At 31.3% G+C, this 16,133-nt stretch overlaps 3 protein-coding genes across 3 annotated transcripts in view; 1 reads left to right on the top strand and 2 right to left on the bottom strand.

Annotated features, from left to right (window-relative positions):
- The window catches only part of LOC129975177 (nose resistant to fluoxetine protein 6-like), a 71,855-nt gene extending 63,374 nt beyond the window's left edge, over nt 1-8,481 (top strand). The window contains exons 13-15 of the mRNA XM_056088148.1: nt 1,300-1,486; nt 4,197-4,339; nt 6,612-8,481. Of these exons, the coding sequence (XP_055944123.1) occupies nt 1,300-1,486; nt 4,197-4,339; nt 6,612-6,947 (666 nt within the window). The 3' untranslated portion in view covers nt 6,948-8,481. The remainder of the gene's footprint in view (nt 1-1,299; nt 1,487-4,196; nt 4,340-6,611) is intronic.
- A 443-nt stretch (nt 8,482-8,924) lies between these two features.
- LOC129975425 (DNA ligase 1-like) lies at nt 8,925-10,574 on the bottom strand. Its single transcript, XM_056088488.1, has one exon. It carries the CDS (start codon nt 10,572-10,574, stop codon nt 8,925-8,927), a length of 1,650 nt encoding a protein of 549 aa, XP_055944463.1.
- Nucleotides 10,575-14,272: 3,698 nt separating this feature from the next.
- The window catches only part of LOC129975118 (trichohyalin-like), a 65,632-nt gene continuing 63,771 nt past the window's right edge, over nt 14,273-16,133 (bottom strand). The window contains exons 26-27 of the mRNA XM_056088062.1: nt 15,498-15,705; nt 14,273-14,461 (exon numbers count right to left, since the gene is read on the bottom strand). Of these exons, the coding sequence (XP_055944037.1) occupies nt 14,354-14,461; nt 15,498-15,705 (316 nt within the window). The 3' untranslated portion in view covers nt 14,273-14,353. The remainder of the gene's footprint in view (nt 14,462-15,497; nt 15,706-16,133) is intronic.

Below are 16,133 nucleotides of genomic sequence, written 5' to 3'. Positions count from 1 at the left end.
ACATCCGCTTTTCTGTTAATTTGAGACGGCCTAAGTTCGACAGTAGCTTTAACCCCATGAAGCTTGTTTTCGCTTTCAATATCCCATTCTCTTTGCCATTTGTTTAAAAGAAATATTTTATGGGCTTTTTCAAGTCTGTCAAAGATGTAGTAGTATTCTTTGTGGCAGTCGCCAATTTGACAACCTTGTCTGCTCTTTCGTTGTCCACAATTCCAACATGGGATGGTAACCAGCATAATAAGACATTAAAATCTCGAGATGCTAGTTTATTTAAAATATCCAAAAGATTTAAAACCAGGGGATGATAATGAGACTGAGGATGAAATGATTCAAGAGACTCTAATAGACTAAGGAAATGTGTGTAAATGACGAAATGCTTTTGCAGACTATCAGAAATTTCTTCCAGTGCGTATAAAATAGCAATTATCTGCTGTGAACACTGAACAGAAAGAATTAATTTTAAAAGGGGATTATCTGGGAAACATTATCTGGGAAAATGACTGAAAAAAGATATATTAGCTGATTTGGATCCATCTGTATAAATTGGAATAAAGTCAACATAATGCTGCCTGTGTTCAAGAAAGATTTGTTGATAGGTGATATCCGATGTGTTAGATTTGGTAAAGCTTGTTAAAGGGTTTAAATAATGAAAAACAGGAATTTTCCAAGGAGGGAACTTATTTTTTGGCTGAAGGGTTATGTTTAAATAGAGTAGATTTAAATCTGCGAGAATGTTATGTACTCTCTTATGAAATACAGGAATGAAGAATTGCCTGACTTCGGCTAATCGAATCAATAATGGGCGCAGTTCAAAATCATGAAATGGATGATTTATATTCGATTTAATCTTAAAATAATAGTTCAGTGCAAGCCATTGCCTTCTAGATTCAAAGGCAGTTTCGAAACTATCAACATACAGGCTTTTAATGTTTGGAGTCCTGAAAGCTCCTGTACATAAACGAAGAACTGCTTGGTGAATTGGGTCCAATTTTTGTTTAGTATATAATATTTTATATAATATATAATATAGTATATAATAATTTAGTAATTATTATAATATATATATAATAAATTATTTGATTTAAGTTGTGAATAAGCAAAGCGAGGCTTCTACCTTACTCTTCTCTTGATTTTGTCATTTGATTTCCTCTTTTTGATGTACAAAATAATGTTTGTAAAATAAATGCAATTTATGTTTTAAGTAAAGTTAGAATTTTTTGGAACACTAATAAAGGGAAATATTATAAGATTATGTTTGACTGAATTTTAATTTTTTTTGTTAATGCATTATTTTTCTAGTGGGTAAATTTATGTGGTTGGTGTTCATCGACCATTCTTTGCTTGTCATCTGTGTACGGCGCCTATCGATGGAATATAGGCGAACCCCACGGGCCCCTGCTCACAGTTATCTACGCCGGCCTTCACAGGACAACTTTCACCATAGGCATTGCTTGGGTGACATTTGCTTGTGTTACAGGATACGGAGGTCAGATTTTATTATTATTACTGTTGTTGTGCGTTTACGACTTTTCTATTCTCTTTCAATTTTATTATGAAGTATTACAACATTAAAAATTGTCCTGACCATGGCAATCTTTTAAATGTGCATTTCTGTACAAGGAAAATAATTTGATGTAGTTTAAAAGCGATAAAATACCACAATTAGCTATCCTAATTATTCAGGACTAGAATATTTAATCAGATTAGGTAATCCGAGGCAATCGTCGTAGGCATAACGGTAACATCTTGTTCACTGCCAATGCATTATTTAAAGCATTCATATTTGCATTATTTCAAGAACATGGAAAATTAATTTCTCACAATTAATATTAATAATAGATGTTTTTTAACAAATAACTGCAGAATTGTTCTAAACCTCTGATTATGGCTTCCATTACTATGACTGGTTATGGCTTCTCTCTTCTATTACTATTTTTTAAATTATGCATTAAAAATCAGCAGTTTTAGTTAACTTCAAACGAGAGAATATTTAGTTTATTACTTTTAATTCCACTTTCCAGATAAATGTATTTTTACCTTATAATACATAGTATTTTAATTCTCAAATGTAGTTAATGTAAATTTATATAAATTAATGTAAATAAATTTGAAAAAAAATTAATTTTGAATTTACCTTTTTAGTTAAGGAGTTTAATGGTCTAAATATTAAATTAAAATTTGTTATTTAAAATATTTTTATATCCTATAACACTGTAACAAATGAATTCCATTAAAAATTTATTTCTAAAAATTATCCAATTAGTTATAAAAAATCAAAATATGAGTGATGTAAATATGACTAATTTCACTGTGTAGAGTTTGGTCTCGACTTTCTTTTAGTCCAAAAGAATAAAAAGTGTTAGTCAAATGCTGCTTAACAATAAATCCTAATTTGACTGATGCAATATATCTAATATATGAAACTCTCATGTCACGGTGTTTGTGTTCGTACTCCTCCGAAACGGCTCGACCGATTTTCATGAAATTTTTTATGTGTATTTGGTAGGTATGAGAATAGGTCGTAAAGTATATTTCACAAAGCTAGGTAATTATGGTGTTCCTATCCACGTTCACCGTACGATGAGGAGATCAACTCTTGCTTGAAATCATCGCCACTGTGGCGTAATGTTGAAAAAGTTCAGCTAAAAATAAACACGCGCCTCCAAATGCTACAAGATCCATCTGCTGACACATTCGGTGTTAGATATTCAATTGTTAGATATTGGTGATGGAAAAGTTGCTGTCTATGAAAATACTGGATGCATAAAATTGTCCACTCATTTCTGCACTATCGTTGATTCGCAAAATGCTGTCATTGACCGCATATTTCCCGATGTACGCACATAATACATAAATCATGCGTGGCTGGCAGAAAGAACCATTTTGGCAGCAAAGAATGTGGACGTCGACGATTTAAACTTCAAGATACAGCAGTCGTTGCCAGGCGACTTGGTATCATACAAATTGATCGATACAGTTTGCGATGCTAACGAAGCTGCAAATTATCCAACAGAGTTTTTGAACTCACTGCATTTGCCAGGCATGTCACCACACCTTCTACGACTGAAAGATGGATCTCCGGTTACTTTGGAATTTGGACCCACCATGACTGTGCAATGACAAGCGATTGGTCATTAAAAAATTGATGAAAAACGTTATCGTAGCCACAATTTTGAATGGTAAATTCTGAGCCGAAAATGTTTTGCTGCCATGAATTCCAATGATTCTCACAGACGTGTCAAACGAATTCAAACGCGTTCAATTTCCTATTAGATTCGCATTCGCAGTGACAATCAATAAATCGCAAGGCCAAACGGTGTCTGTTTGCGGCTTAGATTTGGGCACACCATGTTTTTCACACGTGACATGTTTTCGCGTGGGCAAACTATCGAGCTTATTTGTGTTGGCTAAAGACGGACTGAGAAAAAAATATCGTACACTCAATTGCTCTTCGAAATGAATATTGATTTTCTTTATTTCATTTTTATACTTTAGGACAAAAAATATATTACTTTTTCCACTTTACGTTTAACTTTTGAGAGATCAAACAATGTATATGTTCGTTATGTTAATGAAATACATTATATTGAGAAAATATATGGTTGATGTTTTTTAGTTTTTATCGGCGATCATCGTCTACAGTGCTCCATTCCTCTTTCTGTCATAGATCCCATCCCCACACACTTACAATACTTTCGTTAACAACCGAAATATTCAATAGAAATAATTTATAGGGCAGAACAACGTTTGCCGGGTCAGCTAGTATATATATATATATATATATATATATATATATATATATGTTATAGAATAGTGAGCTTCAAAATATCAGTTCTATTACAAAATATGTTGTAGATAATTAATTATACAAAATTGATTTTCTTTGCCTTTGCATTTATAAGTAAAACAACAAATAAAAAGAATAGGGAACACATATAAAAAACAATTTTATTTTACAGTGAATAGAACTAAATATGGTACATTAAAGAAATTATATTAATTAAACAATGAGACAAGTATGCATATTTTCCACTAAAACTATTTTCGATAATTTTAACATGCTAAACTTTATAGGAAGAAATTTTGCACATTTCCCTATTGATTATATTATTCCAAACTTCAGTAATAATATATTACGTAATATTATTGAAGAATGCAATTATTTGTGATTTATTTATGGAAGTTTTCATGTGTAGGTGCGGTGAACAAAATCCTTTCGTGGAGTGTGCTGACCCCAATTAGTCGGCTGACTTTCATGATCTACCTTTTGCACAGCCTCGTCATTTGGGTGAGGATGGGATCACTTAAGGAGCGGGTCTACTTTAGTCACTACAATATGGTAAGAACCTCCACCATCATGTATATTTCTTTAAGGATGGGTAAAGAATTAATTTTTGTTACAGACCTTAAAACTGCTCGTTTTTATGTTGATTGAAGTTATATTCATTTGGAGTGTTTTGGGTGATTCTGTTATAAATATTCTTGTATTCATTTTTTTTTTTTTTTCATATTGAAACGATAGCTTTAATCGAATTGTTGCAGATAGTGTTTTTAATCAGCCAATATGATATAGACATGCAAGAATATCACCTTTCTGTTTTAGTGGATGATGATCTAAAACTCATCCCCAAATTGGAATAATTATCCTAGTAGTTTTGCACAATTTAGCTCCTTTAAAATCAAATCATTCTCGCTTTATTTTTAACCATAAAAAAGCACATGATTGCAACTCTAACCTCCGAAGGTCCAAATCCAAGGCGGAAATTTCTTTAAAGTTATAAGCAAACTATTCCAAAAAGAATGGTAGTGGGGGGAAGCTTAATCCCTTAACGAGTTTCAAAATCCTCGAATTACTGATTTTGTGGTGATGTAGATGCACCTTAGTTCGTGGTGGGATATAAAATACAATGTTCTGTATATTTTTCAAGAGAAAAAGGATTTTTCTTGCATTAATTAGCGATTGAAAATATCGATATATTTATATTAAATTCCTTTGAAAACAATAAAAAAAATCTAATTTACAATTGCTATTAGTTTTTTTTTTTTTTTTTTTTTTTGTTACTTGCAAACTTTCAAAATCTGCTTCGTTTTCTAATTCGATAGAAACTTTATACGCTATAGTGAACATTTAGTTTTCAATTGTAATTCATAAAAAATTGTGATTAGAATTAGTAACACTCTGTTATGGAGCAGGTGGGACTGAGTCAATAACTCTCTTACCCACGATATGGAGTTTTGTCTTATCTCGGTTATTAGAATAGGTATATGGATTGAAATAAAATTACTTTGATATTAAATAAGTGGTAGAAAATTACGCTTTAGAAATTTAATTAATTTGCTGTTGAGTTAATAACTGAAACTGAATTTTAAAAATTGGGAGGATAATTTAGTGTTTGCCCTATTTTTACAGGTACCATATTTTGTTTCCGAAAGAATGGTGAAATTTTGATAGTGAACATCAAGATTTAAAATAATTGTTGAAGTTGAGTTCTCGGCGAAAATGCATGGATCTGATCAAATCTTCTTAAAGTCTGTCTAAACTAACATAATTTAGAATAAACATATGGCGTAGTTTTGCATCTAATACGCTTGAATCATGATGCCTTTTCTATTTCTGGATAATTTAAAGAAATACTTCTTCCTCATCCATGACTTGATCCATAAGATGGAGTTTGAAACTATTCATTGTGAATGTAGCATATTTTTTGATACGCGATTTTAGTAAATCTCAAAATAGGTTTAATTTTGAAATATTAACTATTTTTCGTCGCAACATCGTAGGAGCATCAAGTTCCTTTGAAAAATTAATTCAAAAGAAAAGAAGTGAAAATGCCAAATCTCTATTAATGTAAACAATTGAAAAATTTTAACAATTATAGATTCTATTAAATGTACATTTCACAATAGCAATGAAATAAAGGAATAATATTTGTTTAAAAACAATTCAAAGATTCACCATCTTTGGATTTGCAAGAAAGTGCAAAAGCTTACACATATTATTCCCATATCGAGTTAATTCTCGATTCATCGCAAAATTAACAGGTTTCAACATGGTCATCAAACCGGAGATTTCAATACAGAAATGCAGTTCGAAATTGTCCGTTTAAGACGGTCGAATCCTAGTTACTTCACAATCGGGTGCCTAGACAAGAACAGCCCACAAAATAATCCCCCAGGTATATTTTTTAAAACTTTCTTTTTATAACGGTTTCGTGGATTATTACACGATGTTCTGACATGTATTGAGGTATATATGACATATGATACATGACAAAATATGTCATATGACATATGTTGGCCGGTACTTGTTTTTTTTAAAAAGAATTCTGGATTTATTTAACGATTTTCAGATTACACAAGATCACACAGCTCTATTATACATAAGATACCAAGATTTCGCTAAGATGATTGCATTCACGAATTCAGTTGGCAATTTTTAAATTACACCCCGGTCGCCAAGCAACATTATACATAAGATGCCAAGATTGTTTGCGATAGTTGCATTATTTATTATTTTCTTTTGGCAATTTATTGCAGGGGGCGTAATAATACTTATAGTACTGATGTATATACAATTTCCATCTAATAGTTTTTGTTTTGTTTCCCCCTAGCTTTATGAATATGTAGGGAATATAGTGACTACTGTTATCCTTACTGTACCCTTTTATTTGCTGTTGGAAGCCCCGTTGTCTAATCTGGAGCGACTTGCATTCTCAAGGGTCCGCCTGCCTAAAGACGAATCTCCTGAAGGGAAACAGAATGAGCAGTTGCCGGATAACGTGATTGAAACGGGTCATTCCAATGGAATGAGCCGTTCCAATGGAATAAGCCATGGCAAGCCAGAGATCGCGCCGACAGCGAATGTAGAACTCATGGGTGTGAAAAGCTTCGATTTAGTGCAAAATGAAGTTTCTCTTTTTGGGAGTAAGAACTTGAATGGAAGATGATTGAAATTGTCTTATCATTCCATCAATACCTCATTTATTATTGGTTTCTTGGTAATTTTGTGTTATCATGTTGTTAATGTCTAATTTTTTGTTTGTTTCATGGCTGTTGAGTAAATAAATTCCAAAATAAAAAAAATATATAATATTCGAAAAAATAAAAAAATAAATCTTCTGTAAAACATGGAACATACATTGTTATTACCAATAAAAGCATAAAATATCGTTTTTGTAATAATAGTAAGTTATAAATTCCGCTATTAAATTTTAACTGCCTGATTTGTTTTTATCTTCAAAATTAAGAAACGAACACAGTGACAATTGTAAAAGTTAGTTTATACATCGTGTTGCTCTTGCACCAGTCTTCGATATCAAAAGTAAAATTGCACGCATTCTGTTATTTCGTAACTGAAAATGGAAAAGTCATATCACTGACTCTCCAATCCGCCCGAAGGCAAATGGGTAAATAATACTGAATGACCGGACCGTCGCAACAGCAACACTGGCGTTGAAGTGGTTGAGTCCTAAGGGTCATCACCGGCCACGATACATTCCTTCCCTAATTAAGTACGTTCCGTCTTCGACAGGAGGAGCCAGACCCTCACCTTTTCATGTATCCTCCAGGTGCGAGAAGCTTCTCATCCTCATTTCGAGGAGACAAAATGAAGAATTCGCTAGCCATTTCTTATTTCATTTTTTTCGCTCCTCGAAAAAAATGTATTATTGAAAAATGGAACATTTTTTGAATAATAAGGAATATATATATAATGAATATTTTTTTACATATTATTGAAATGTAATGTATATCTTGTGTAAAAAAATGTATATCTTATGTATTACGGTTTATTTATATTGGTTTATCTATTTGTGAATTTATATGAATTTGGGTAAAAATAATGTCCAGTGCAGAATTTTTTTGAGACGATTTTTTAACAAATGTAATCCTTGACAATTTTTTATTGCAATCCTAAAATCCGTTTGTTCTCATTTCTTGTAGTTATTCAACATGGCGGCTTTTTGGCAGGTTTTTAGATGGTTGGCACAATTTTATCTCGCTTGCAAGAAACCGGACACTAAGGTTAAACCTTATCCTAGTTTCATGTAATTTATTAAAGTTCTTTTAAAGTATAATTTTTGTTGCTGTACCCTACTTTATTTGAATAATCATTTTATCATTTTATAGATTAATTTTATATTCACCAAATGTTTCTAAAAAAATAATGTATTTCTTTTTCGCACTAAAATTTAAGATTAAAATACGTTTTATCGCAAAGCACGACAAAATCCTTCAAATCGTCCGAATGCTTGCCAAAATCCGTTATCTTGAATAGCTATGAGAAATAACTTTTAGGGTTACAATAAAAAAATATCACGTTTTATTTGGCGAAAACTCGTTCCAAATTAACTCAATTTTGGCGATTAGACATTATTTTTAAATCCTGCCATTATTGGCTTATCAGGTAAGTCATTTGTTTCAACTTATGTTTTAGAAATTCGCTGCAATATTTATTATCGACGTTGATTAAATCAAAATAAATTCAAGCATATTTTTTTTCATGAATAAGCATTGTTTGATTTATGAGAAAATAACACTTTTATATTTCTCCAAATTTTGGGAATTTTAGCTTAATGTTTAAATGGATGGTTTCAAAAGAATTGAAATACATTTCAGATTTTAATAAATTGTACAGTTGAACAGAAAATCATACAGTAATTTACATTAGTAATTAAATTAATTAACTTAATTTTTTTGCAAATTTCTGGAGAAAATTGACTAGACATTAATAATTTAAAAATTTAGCCAATTTAAATTGAAAATTAGCCAATTAGTTGAAATTTAGCCAATTTTTCAAGGCAATTTTGCAATATATTTGGTTCAAAAAAATTCTTTTAGAATGTATAAATTGCAAGAATTCTTGTTCAGTATGAACAATGGTAATTCTAATATTTCAAAAGATGCCGTATTCGTGTCTCTTCCATTCATTGCTTAGTCCAAACTAATCTCCGAAGTTTTGCTATCTTTTTAATTTGGGCATCTTTCCTTTTCAAATCGTTCTGGAGGTAGCCTTGTCGATTATTTAGCAAATCATTTTCCATTTCGTGATATTCAATGACAGAATCGAGCTTCTTACACTGTGCTAATAATTTATTACGTTCTTTAAGCACTGAAAAATACTGACTTTTTGTGAATTTAAGTTCATTCTGCAACTCGGATTTAGAAGTTTCAGCGCTGTCGAGTTTCATTTTCAACGATTTCATGTTCTCGGTGTTGATTCCCAGACTTCTTTTCCAATTTTGAAATTCTTCAGATAAAATCGCGTTCTCTCTCTTTTTGTTTCGTAATTGACGCCTGCAAGAAGCCAATTTTTCATTGGTTTGTTCCAAATCTATCGTTAATGATTTAATTCTTTTATCGCGATTGGCCACCTGATTTTTATAGTATTCTATTAGTTTGGTCTGTTCTAACATCTCACTCTTCTGTGATGCTTCCAGACGCTTGCGCTGAGATTCTTGTTGATTCAGTTGAGTTTCTCTTTCAGTTAAGTCAGTTCGAAGTTTATTTATCGTTTGACTGAGAACATCAACGTCTTTCTTAGCTGTTCCCAACTGATCCCTGTCCATGGTCAAGTTTTTTTCGAACATGTCTGCTCTTTTGATGACAATCTCCTTACTTTTTATTGAAGCATCGAGGTTGCTCTTTAACTTTTCAATATACATATTTTTTTCCTGGATTTGAAGAAGCAAAGCGTGACGCTCTTCCATGGCATTCTTTATATCGTCTTTCAGAAGTCGTTTTTCATCTTTAAGAATTTTTAGATCATTTACCAAAGTGTCTATCAGCATTTGTAAAGAAGAGTTCTTAATCTGCAGATTTTCTTTCTCTTGTTTTTCTAACTCTTTTTCTTTTGATAATTGCTGCTTGTACTCAGAAAACCGTTTATCTTTGCTTTCAATGCGTTTCTGTAAACTAACTGCTTCAGAATGAAGCAGTTTCGCTTCGACCGAAATGACCTTGGTTTGATGTTGCAACCTTTCAATTTCATCTTCATATTTCCTCTTCATGAATTCGATTTCTTTAGGCATTGATATCCTCTCGATTTCTTCTTTTTTCGTATTTTTTTCGTGGATAATACTTCTTGATGACTGCAAACTTTTAGATGAACCGACGGCAATTTCTCTGAAATTTGTGCGTTTTCTTGGTGGATCTGTTGGTCTTCTGTTGATATATGTATCAGATTTCGATTTCTTTGCAATATTCGTAGCTTTCAATTTGTTAATATTTTCTTTCAGTTCGTCAATTAATCGAACGAGTACCACCTCTTCTTTTCGATGATGTTCGAGACTCCGATTCATTTCGGACAACTTTAGTTTTAGATCTTCCACTTCTTTCTCCTTTTGTTTCTCCATTGCTTCCGATTTTTCTTTGCATTTTTTCATTTCTGCTGTCAGTTGCATGATTTTATTGCCTTTCCTCTCATTTTCTTTATACAATGACTGGAAATACCCTAACAGAAGTCTGTATTCAATGTGAAGTTCCTCTCTACTTGCATAAGTATCTTCTTCTACTTGTTTGAAGTGATCGTAAACCGCCTGGAATTGAGCTTTCGTAATAAAATGTAAACCACTCATTTTTGTGTAGTAAAGTGTTTTCGTCACAAGCCTATAACTTTGAAATAGTTATAATAAAGGCAACAACGTATTTCAAAATATACTTTAATAACACATTCAATAGTTGCTCTTAAGACCTGTTTTGAACTTTTGTAACAGACCACTTTTTTTTATCTCATGAAGAATAATCACGCGTAAATTAATAATAATAATCACGTGTCTCATTGTATCCGGCTTTTAACTGTTGTGCACCATAAATGATTCACTAATTGACTGTTTTAAGATTTCGAAGTTATTTTACATGACTGTTAGGACATTGCTTTTTACCTTTGAAGCAGGTTACATTTACCAAATGGCGTCAATCTTTTATTATTCTATGGTCAGTTTAACAATTTTAATTGCATTTCCTTCATTTTTTTCTTTTTTACTTCTGTTAAATTTTGTTCCCATCCTTCCTATGTACTGAAAAAAAATGCGTTCCCGTCTTGTCCCACTAAAACCACAAATGAGCAGTAACTGTACAATAGCAAGTACTTGTCTCATCGAGACAAGAACTTACTATTATCCGCTCTCTTACTTCTGCGCATGCGTGGCTTACTGCCATCTTATAATTGGCTGAGTGTAAATCAATCTTTAATACAGTATGTGGCATATGAATTTAAATTATTGGGAAACATACTTTCCTACATTTTTTTTAAAAATCTTATAGCGCATTGATCAGAAATGATGTATTTAAAATTATCATTGTCATGGCAACCATTGTTTTTATTATGTTTATTTAAAAATAAATAGTATGTTTGGATGTACAGGGTGCGGCAAAAATACTCGAACAAAGTTATTACATCATAGAATAGAAGTTAATTAATTTCTTTTTCATTTTTGTTCATTTCTTTTTGTCTACCACTTCAATTGTAGCATATTTTATAATGTATCTTTTAGTTTACGCTTTGTTTTTTGGCAGTTTTACTAAGTCAAGAAAAAGATCTGCAAATTTAGAATTGTTTAAGTAGTTGGAAAATGAGTCGTTCATTTTCTTAATGAGCTTCGGCAAACAGTGTATGATGTAATCTGCCGTTTTAAAGAGTTTGACAATAATGGTCCATGTCCAGGAAGCGCACGAAAATGTATGGTGAAAACTTCCAATAATCGTAAGGCCATCAAAAAGCGAGTTCAACGAAATCTGTGGGTTCCCATGAGAAAGATCGCTCGTGAAATGGGAATAAGTGACCGATTAATGCGGCGAATGGCAAAAACAGAGCTTGGAATGAAACTTAACAATTCTAAAATGTTCAGCTTCTGATTGAAAGAAACAAACACGTGAGGCTCCAAAGATGCGGAAAACTTTTGAGACGAGCCGCAAGTCGAAGCTGAGAGATATTCCTTTTCACTAATGAGAAGTTCTTAATCGCATATATTTTTTTACCTGCTTTTACCAGTATTGCATTATTTTTATGTATGCTTCTTTGAAAACAGATGCGTTTTTAAAAGGTTGTCCTGCTTTTACCAGTATTGCTTTATTTTCTTATTTTTTTTTAATTTTGAATATTATTTCAAACACTAATTCTATAGTTACTCTGAATTATTCCAAACCTTATCATTCAAAAATAAAATATTTCATTAAAATATTTATAGATTTATTTGAAATTTTAAGTGTCAAGTTCATGCACATGCACAGAAGTCATTCCTATTCTTATCATCGAGCTTTTAAACCAGATTCCCACCGTATTTGCAGCTTGAATTGGATTGTCATATTAAGAATCAGAAACCCCTCAACCACTCAAGGAATAAGTGTCTTGGTGGATAGAGCGACAGGGCGAATCAAAGGTTTTTGCTGGTCTTCAGTTGAGTCTCGAAACCGCTAAATGGTTTTATATATATTTCTTGTTTTTATTTATTATATTTTGTTAATTTGTTTATTTTTAATCAAGTTATATTAAAAATCGTTTGTCCGGATTTTTCTGCCGCTCCCTGTAGTTACAAAATACAAATCAACATCAAAGCACTTTAAGATTCATATGTTTTCTTAGAGTAATGCAGAGAGGAAAAATCTCTAAATTAGTTATAGTATTTTAAATAGTTTGTTGTCTACTGGATTACTGTTTACTCAATTTTGGACCATAAATGATTCAGTTTTTAGGTCCAGTTTTCGAAAGTGATTTCAGTATCCATCATATGATGGTTTATTTCCAATTGGATAGCTTAATCCATATGTATAATTGGGTCAAAAAGAATTAAAAAGTAATAACATTAATATATGTTAAGAACTTTTTCTGCATAATTGGAATTTAACTACACAAATTTATGTTTAGTAAATTATATTCGTATTTATGCAAATAAGTTCGAAAAGTGAGAAAAATGTTAAGTTCTAAGCAATTAGTCATTTTCTTAGAGAAACATCCAAATTATCATCTCCTGATATAGGAATCGAAGAAATAAAATATGTAAGAAAGGTGTTACATTTTTAAGTTTTATTATTCATTACACAAGAAAAATTGTACTTTAAAATCAAAGAACAAGTAGGAGTGGTTACCTCAAAACTTTCTCGCATGCTCTCTAATAATGGTGTTATCTCTCCCTTCTCCATCATTAAATTGTGGACTTTGGGGAATTTCACGAATGTATTGCATGGGATTGGCGAAAAATAGTTACGACTTATCGATCTTTGGTGTGAATTTAGTATTTTTACTTGATGTTTTACTAATCTTACTGTTTGTGATCCTTGGTGATTTTTATCAGCAAATAATTTTTGGAAGTAATTATAAAAGAAAAAAAAAACTTTTGTATAATTTTTTTATAATGTTCTAAAACTTTTAGATCTAGTAGAAAAATTGTGGCATTGTTAGAAAATATGTGCAGAAAGAAAGCGATCGTTTACGATTTTATGTAGAAATCGTATGTTGAACATCGGTAGAAAGCAAATGCTTTTACAATACAATTTGCTCTCTTCTCCACAGATTCATTGAAAATAAATTCTAAATACTTTATTGCTTAATGCTTAGTATACTTTACGTGCTTGCTTGATTTCTTTGATATGCAAGAAATACTCACTGAGACTGAAAATTAGAAATATTTCGCATTTGAATTCATCCATATTAACTAATTTATCGAACTTAATCATTTATTTTATTTAGTATTAAGATATTTCGACTACTCATTTCAAATCTACATTTCAGTTTCCTTTTTCCTTTAAATGGCATGTATTTTACATTATGTAAAGTTATGCTTCTATTAAATGTGGACCTTTCCTTTCCTTTAAAGGATGCGATTAGTGACCAATGCCAAATTGGCATGAGTATAGTTTGAATAAGAAATCCAAAGATGTATTGAAATTACTCTCATGCAAATTTTTCGAATTATCGATTGAGTTACCGCTTGATTGCATAAACATGCAACAAAATATATGCATATGTTTTACTGCTGTCTTTCAATAGAAAACGTCATTTTAATTCCAATTCAAATGCCCCAAAAACTTCTGTAACTTCATCTCTTTGTTTTCCTCGCGTATTTTGACGAGAAAAACTTAATATTTAATTAATTAACTTTCTCTTCTGCTCATCATCCGTCATTGAATATTCTTTTACAAGAATCATAGAGTGTATGTTTCATTTAGCTGAAAAAAAATAATAGAGCAATAATCAGTTAGATGATTTTCAAACTGCTCGATAACATCAAACGGTAACAATGCTCACATTGTATTAAAATAAGTGAAGACTCGTGCATGAAGATAAAAGGATGCTCTTTTATTGTTTACATGAGGTCACTTGAGACACAAGTGTGTGAGGAATATAAAATAGGACAGTTTAGACCGGGGTTTCGAACCCAGGTTTCGAAGGCGGTTTCGGCCTCCTCTCTTGCTGTGATGGTGGCCTTCTCTGGTTCAGTTCTCCGCGACTCGCTGACAGAGGTTTCTAGAAAACATGAAAGACGAAGATCTAAATTAGAATGATATGAGAATGTAACACAATTTACATAGCAAATTTACATAAATAAATCATGATTTCAATATCTGATTAAACTTCCTTTTCGATGAGAATGATTCTCAATATAGATAAAATACATCTAAAATCAAAATTTTTTGGAGTAAAACAAAAACTAAAAAAAAAAAAAAAAACTTTTGATTAACTTTCTACTTAAAAAATATTAATAATAAAAAATCATTGCATTTTGATAATCATTTAAAGATATTTTTAAAACATAGCATTTTGAAATTAAAAGAAGAATGAATAACTGTGGGAAGTAAGGAATTTATTAAAGATGTATAAGATAAATGCTCTTATCTATTAAACGCAAATAGACAAATTTATCAGATCAAAACTTAATGAAAAAATTAGATAAATGCATGTTTAAAATTTTAAAAAGTAGTAACTGAGAGTTTATGCAATGCTATTTTTTACTGTCATATTTAGTTAGGTGAATTCAAATAAATTATTTATTTCGCCTAATTTACTTCATTTATAAATAATAAATAAACTGAATTAATAAATTTCCTAAACATCAGAAAAATTTTTGATTCATATAATATTTTGAATATAAGTATCTAGCCGTAAAACATCCAAAATGCTTTCATTCTAATTAAACTAAATTCAGACAGTTTAAATTTAAGTTTAAAAAAAGCTGCTAGTTCGTTAATCTTAAATAAGTTATGTATAATTAAAGTGCAAATATAGATTAATTTCGCCCTAGATAACCCTTTTTGTTGATACAAAATGATACTTGCTTAAAAATAGTTTATAAACATTTAGTTATCACTTTGCCATTTATATTTTCATTCATATGCTGAAAGGAATTGTGAGAATTCTCTACAGAAACAAATTTTATTCTGTATTATTCAATTCACAATAGTAAAAGTAGCTTATTATAAATCAGAAGATTAACATTATTTTAGGTATAAATAGTGCAAAAAGAAACACAGTTTGCTAGAGCATTTGAGTTTTCTTTTTTTACCTCTGCTGTCGGTCTGCTGGGCACGACATCTGGAACTGCTCCCTTAGGTGGAAGAGCGGGAGCCGGCTTTTTCGGTTCCAGACTCAAACTCCTTCCCAGGGTCCCACCCTTGAGCACTTTGGAAATTTTGGAACGGAGGCTCATCTCCTTCGCACTCTTGTCCACAGAACTTTCTTGTCCTGCAGCCACGTCCACACTTTTGGTGCGCCTGTCGCAAAAGGGATGGAAATCAGTCAATGAAAATGTAAGGAAGATGTATGAAAATATCCTCCTCTATTGACAAAATGAAAACATTCAGGCCTTTCTGTAATATTACAAATACTGACTGAGCAATTTTCAGAACAAGATGTATTTTTTTTTTTACATTTATCAATTATTAGCATTTATTTTTAACAACAGGCATAAACACAACCGAAAACTATAAAATAAAAACTGTAAAGAAGTTTTAATTTATATCAGTGTATGATTTTTAGACGATTAAGCGACCATGATATAAAGATGTTCCTACACATTGAAACAAACCGAAATGTAAATTAAGACATACAGTTTAATATGAACAGCAGTATTTCGATTCTTCGAATTCCTACATTTTGATATTGATTGCGAATTTAATAAAGCGAAAGAATTAATGCGGTG

The sequence above is a fragment of the Argiope bruennichi genome, chromosome 7 (assembly GCF_947563725.1).
Source record: "Argiope bruennichi chromosome 7, qqArgBrue1.1, whole genome shotgun sequence".
In the NCBI taxonomy this organism is placed as follows: Eukaryota; Metazoa; Arthropoda; class Arachnida; order Araneae; family Araneidae; genus Argiope; species Argiope bruennichi.
The sequence above is the reverse complement of the archived record's forward strand: the minus strand, read 5'-3'. Positions and strand labels throughout refer to the sequence as shown.

Bases quoted from the DNA above. Each gene is read 5' to 3' on its own strand.
- LOC129975425 (XM_056088488.1), bottom strand. From the start codon at position 10,574: ATGAGTGGTTTACATTTTATTACGAAAGCTCAATTCCAGGCGGTTTAC.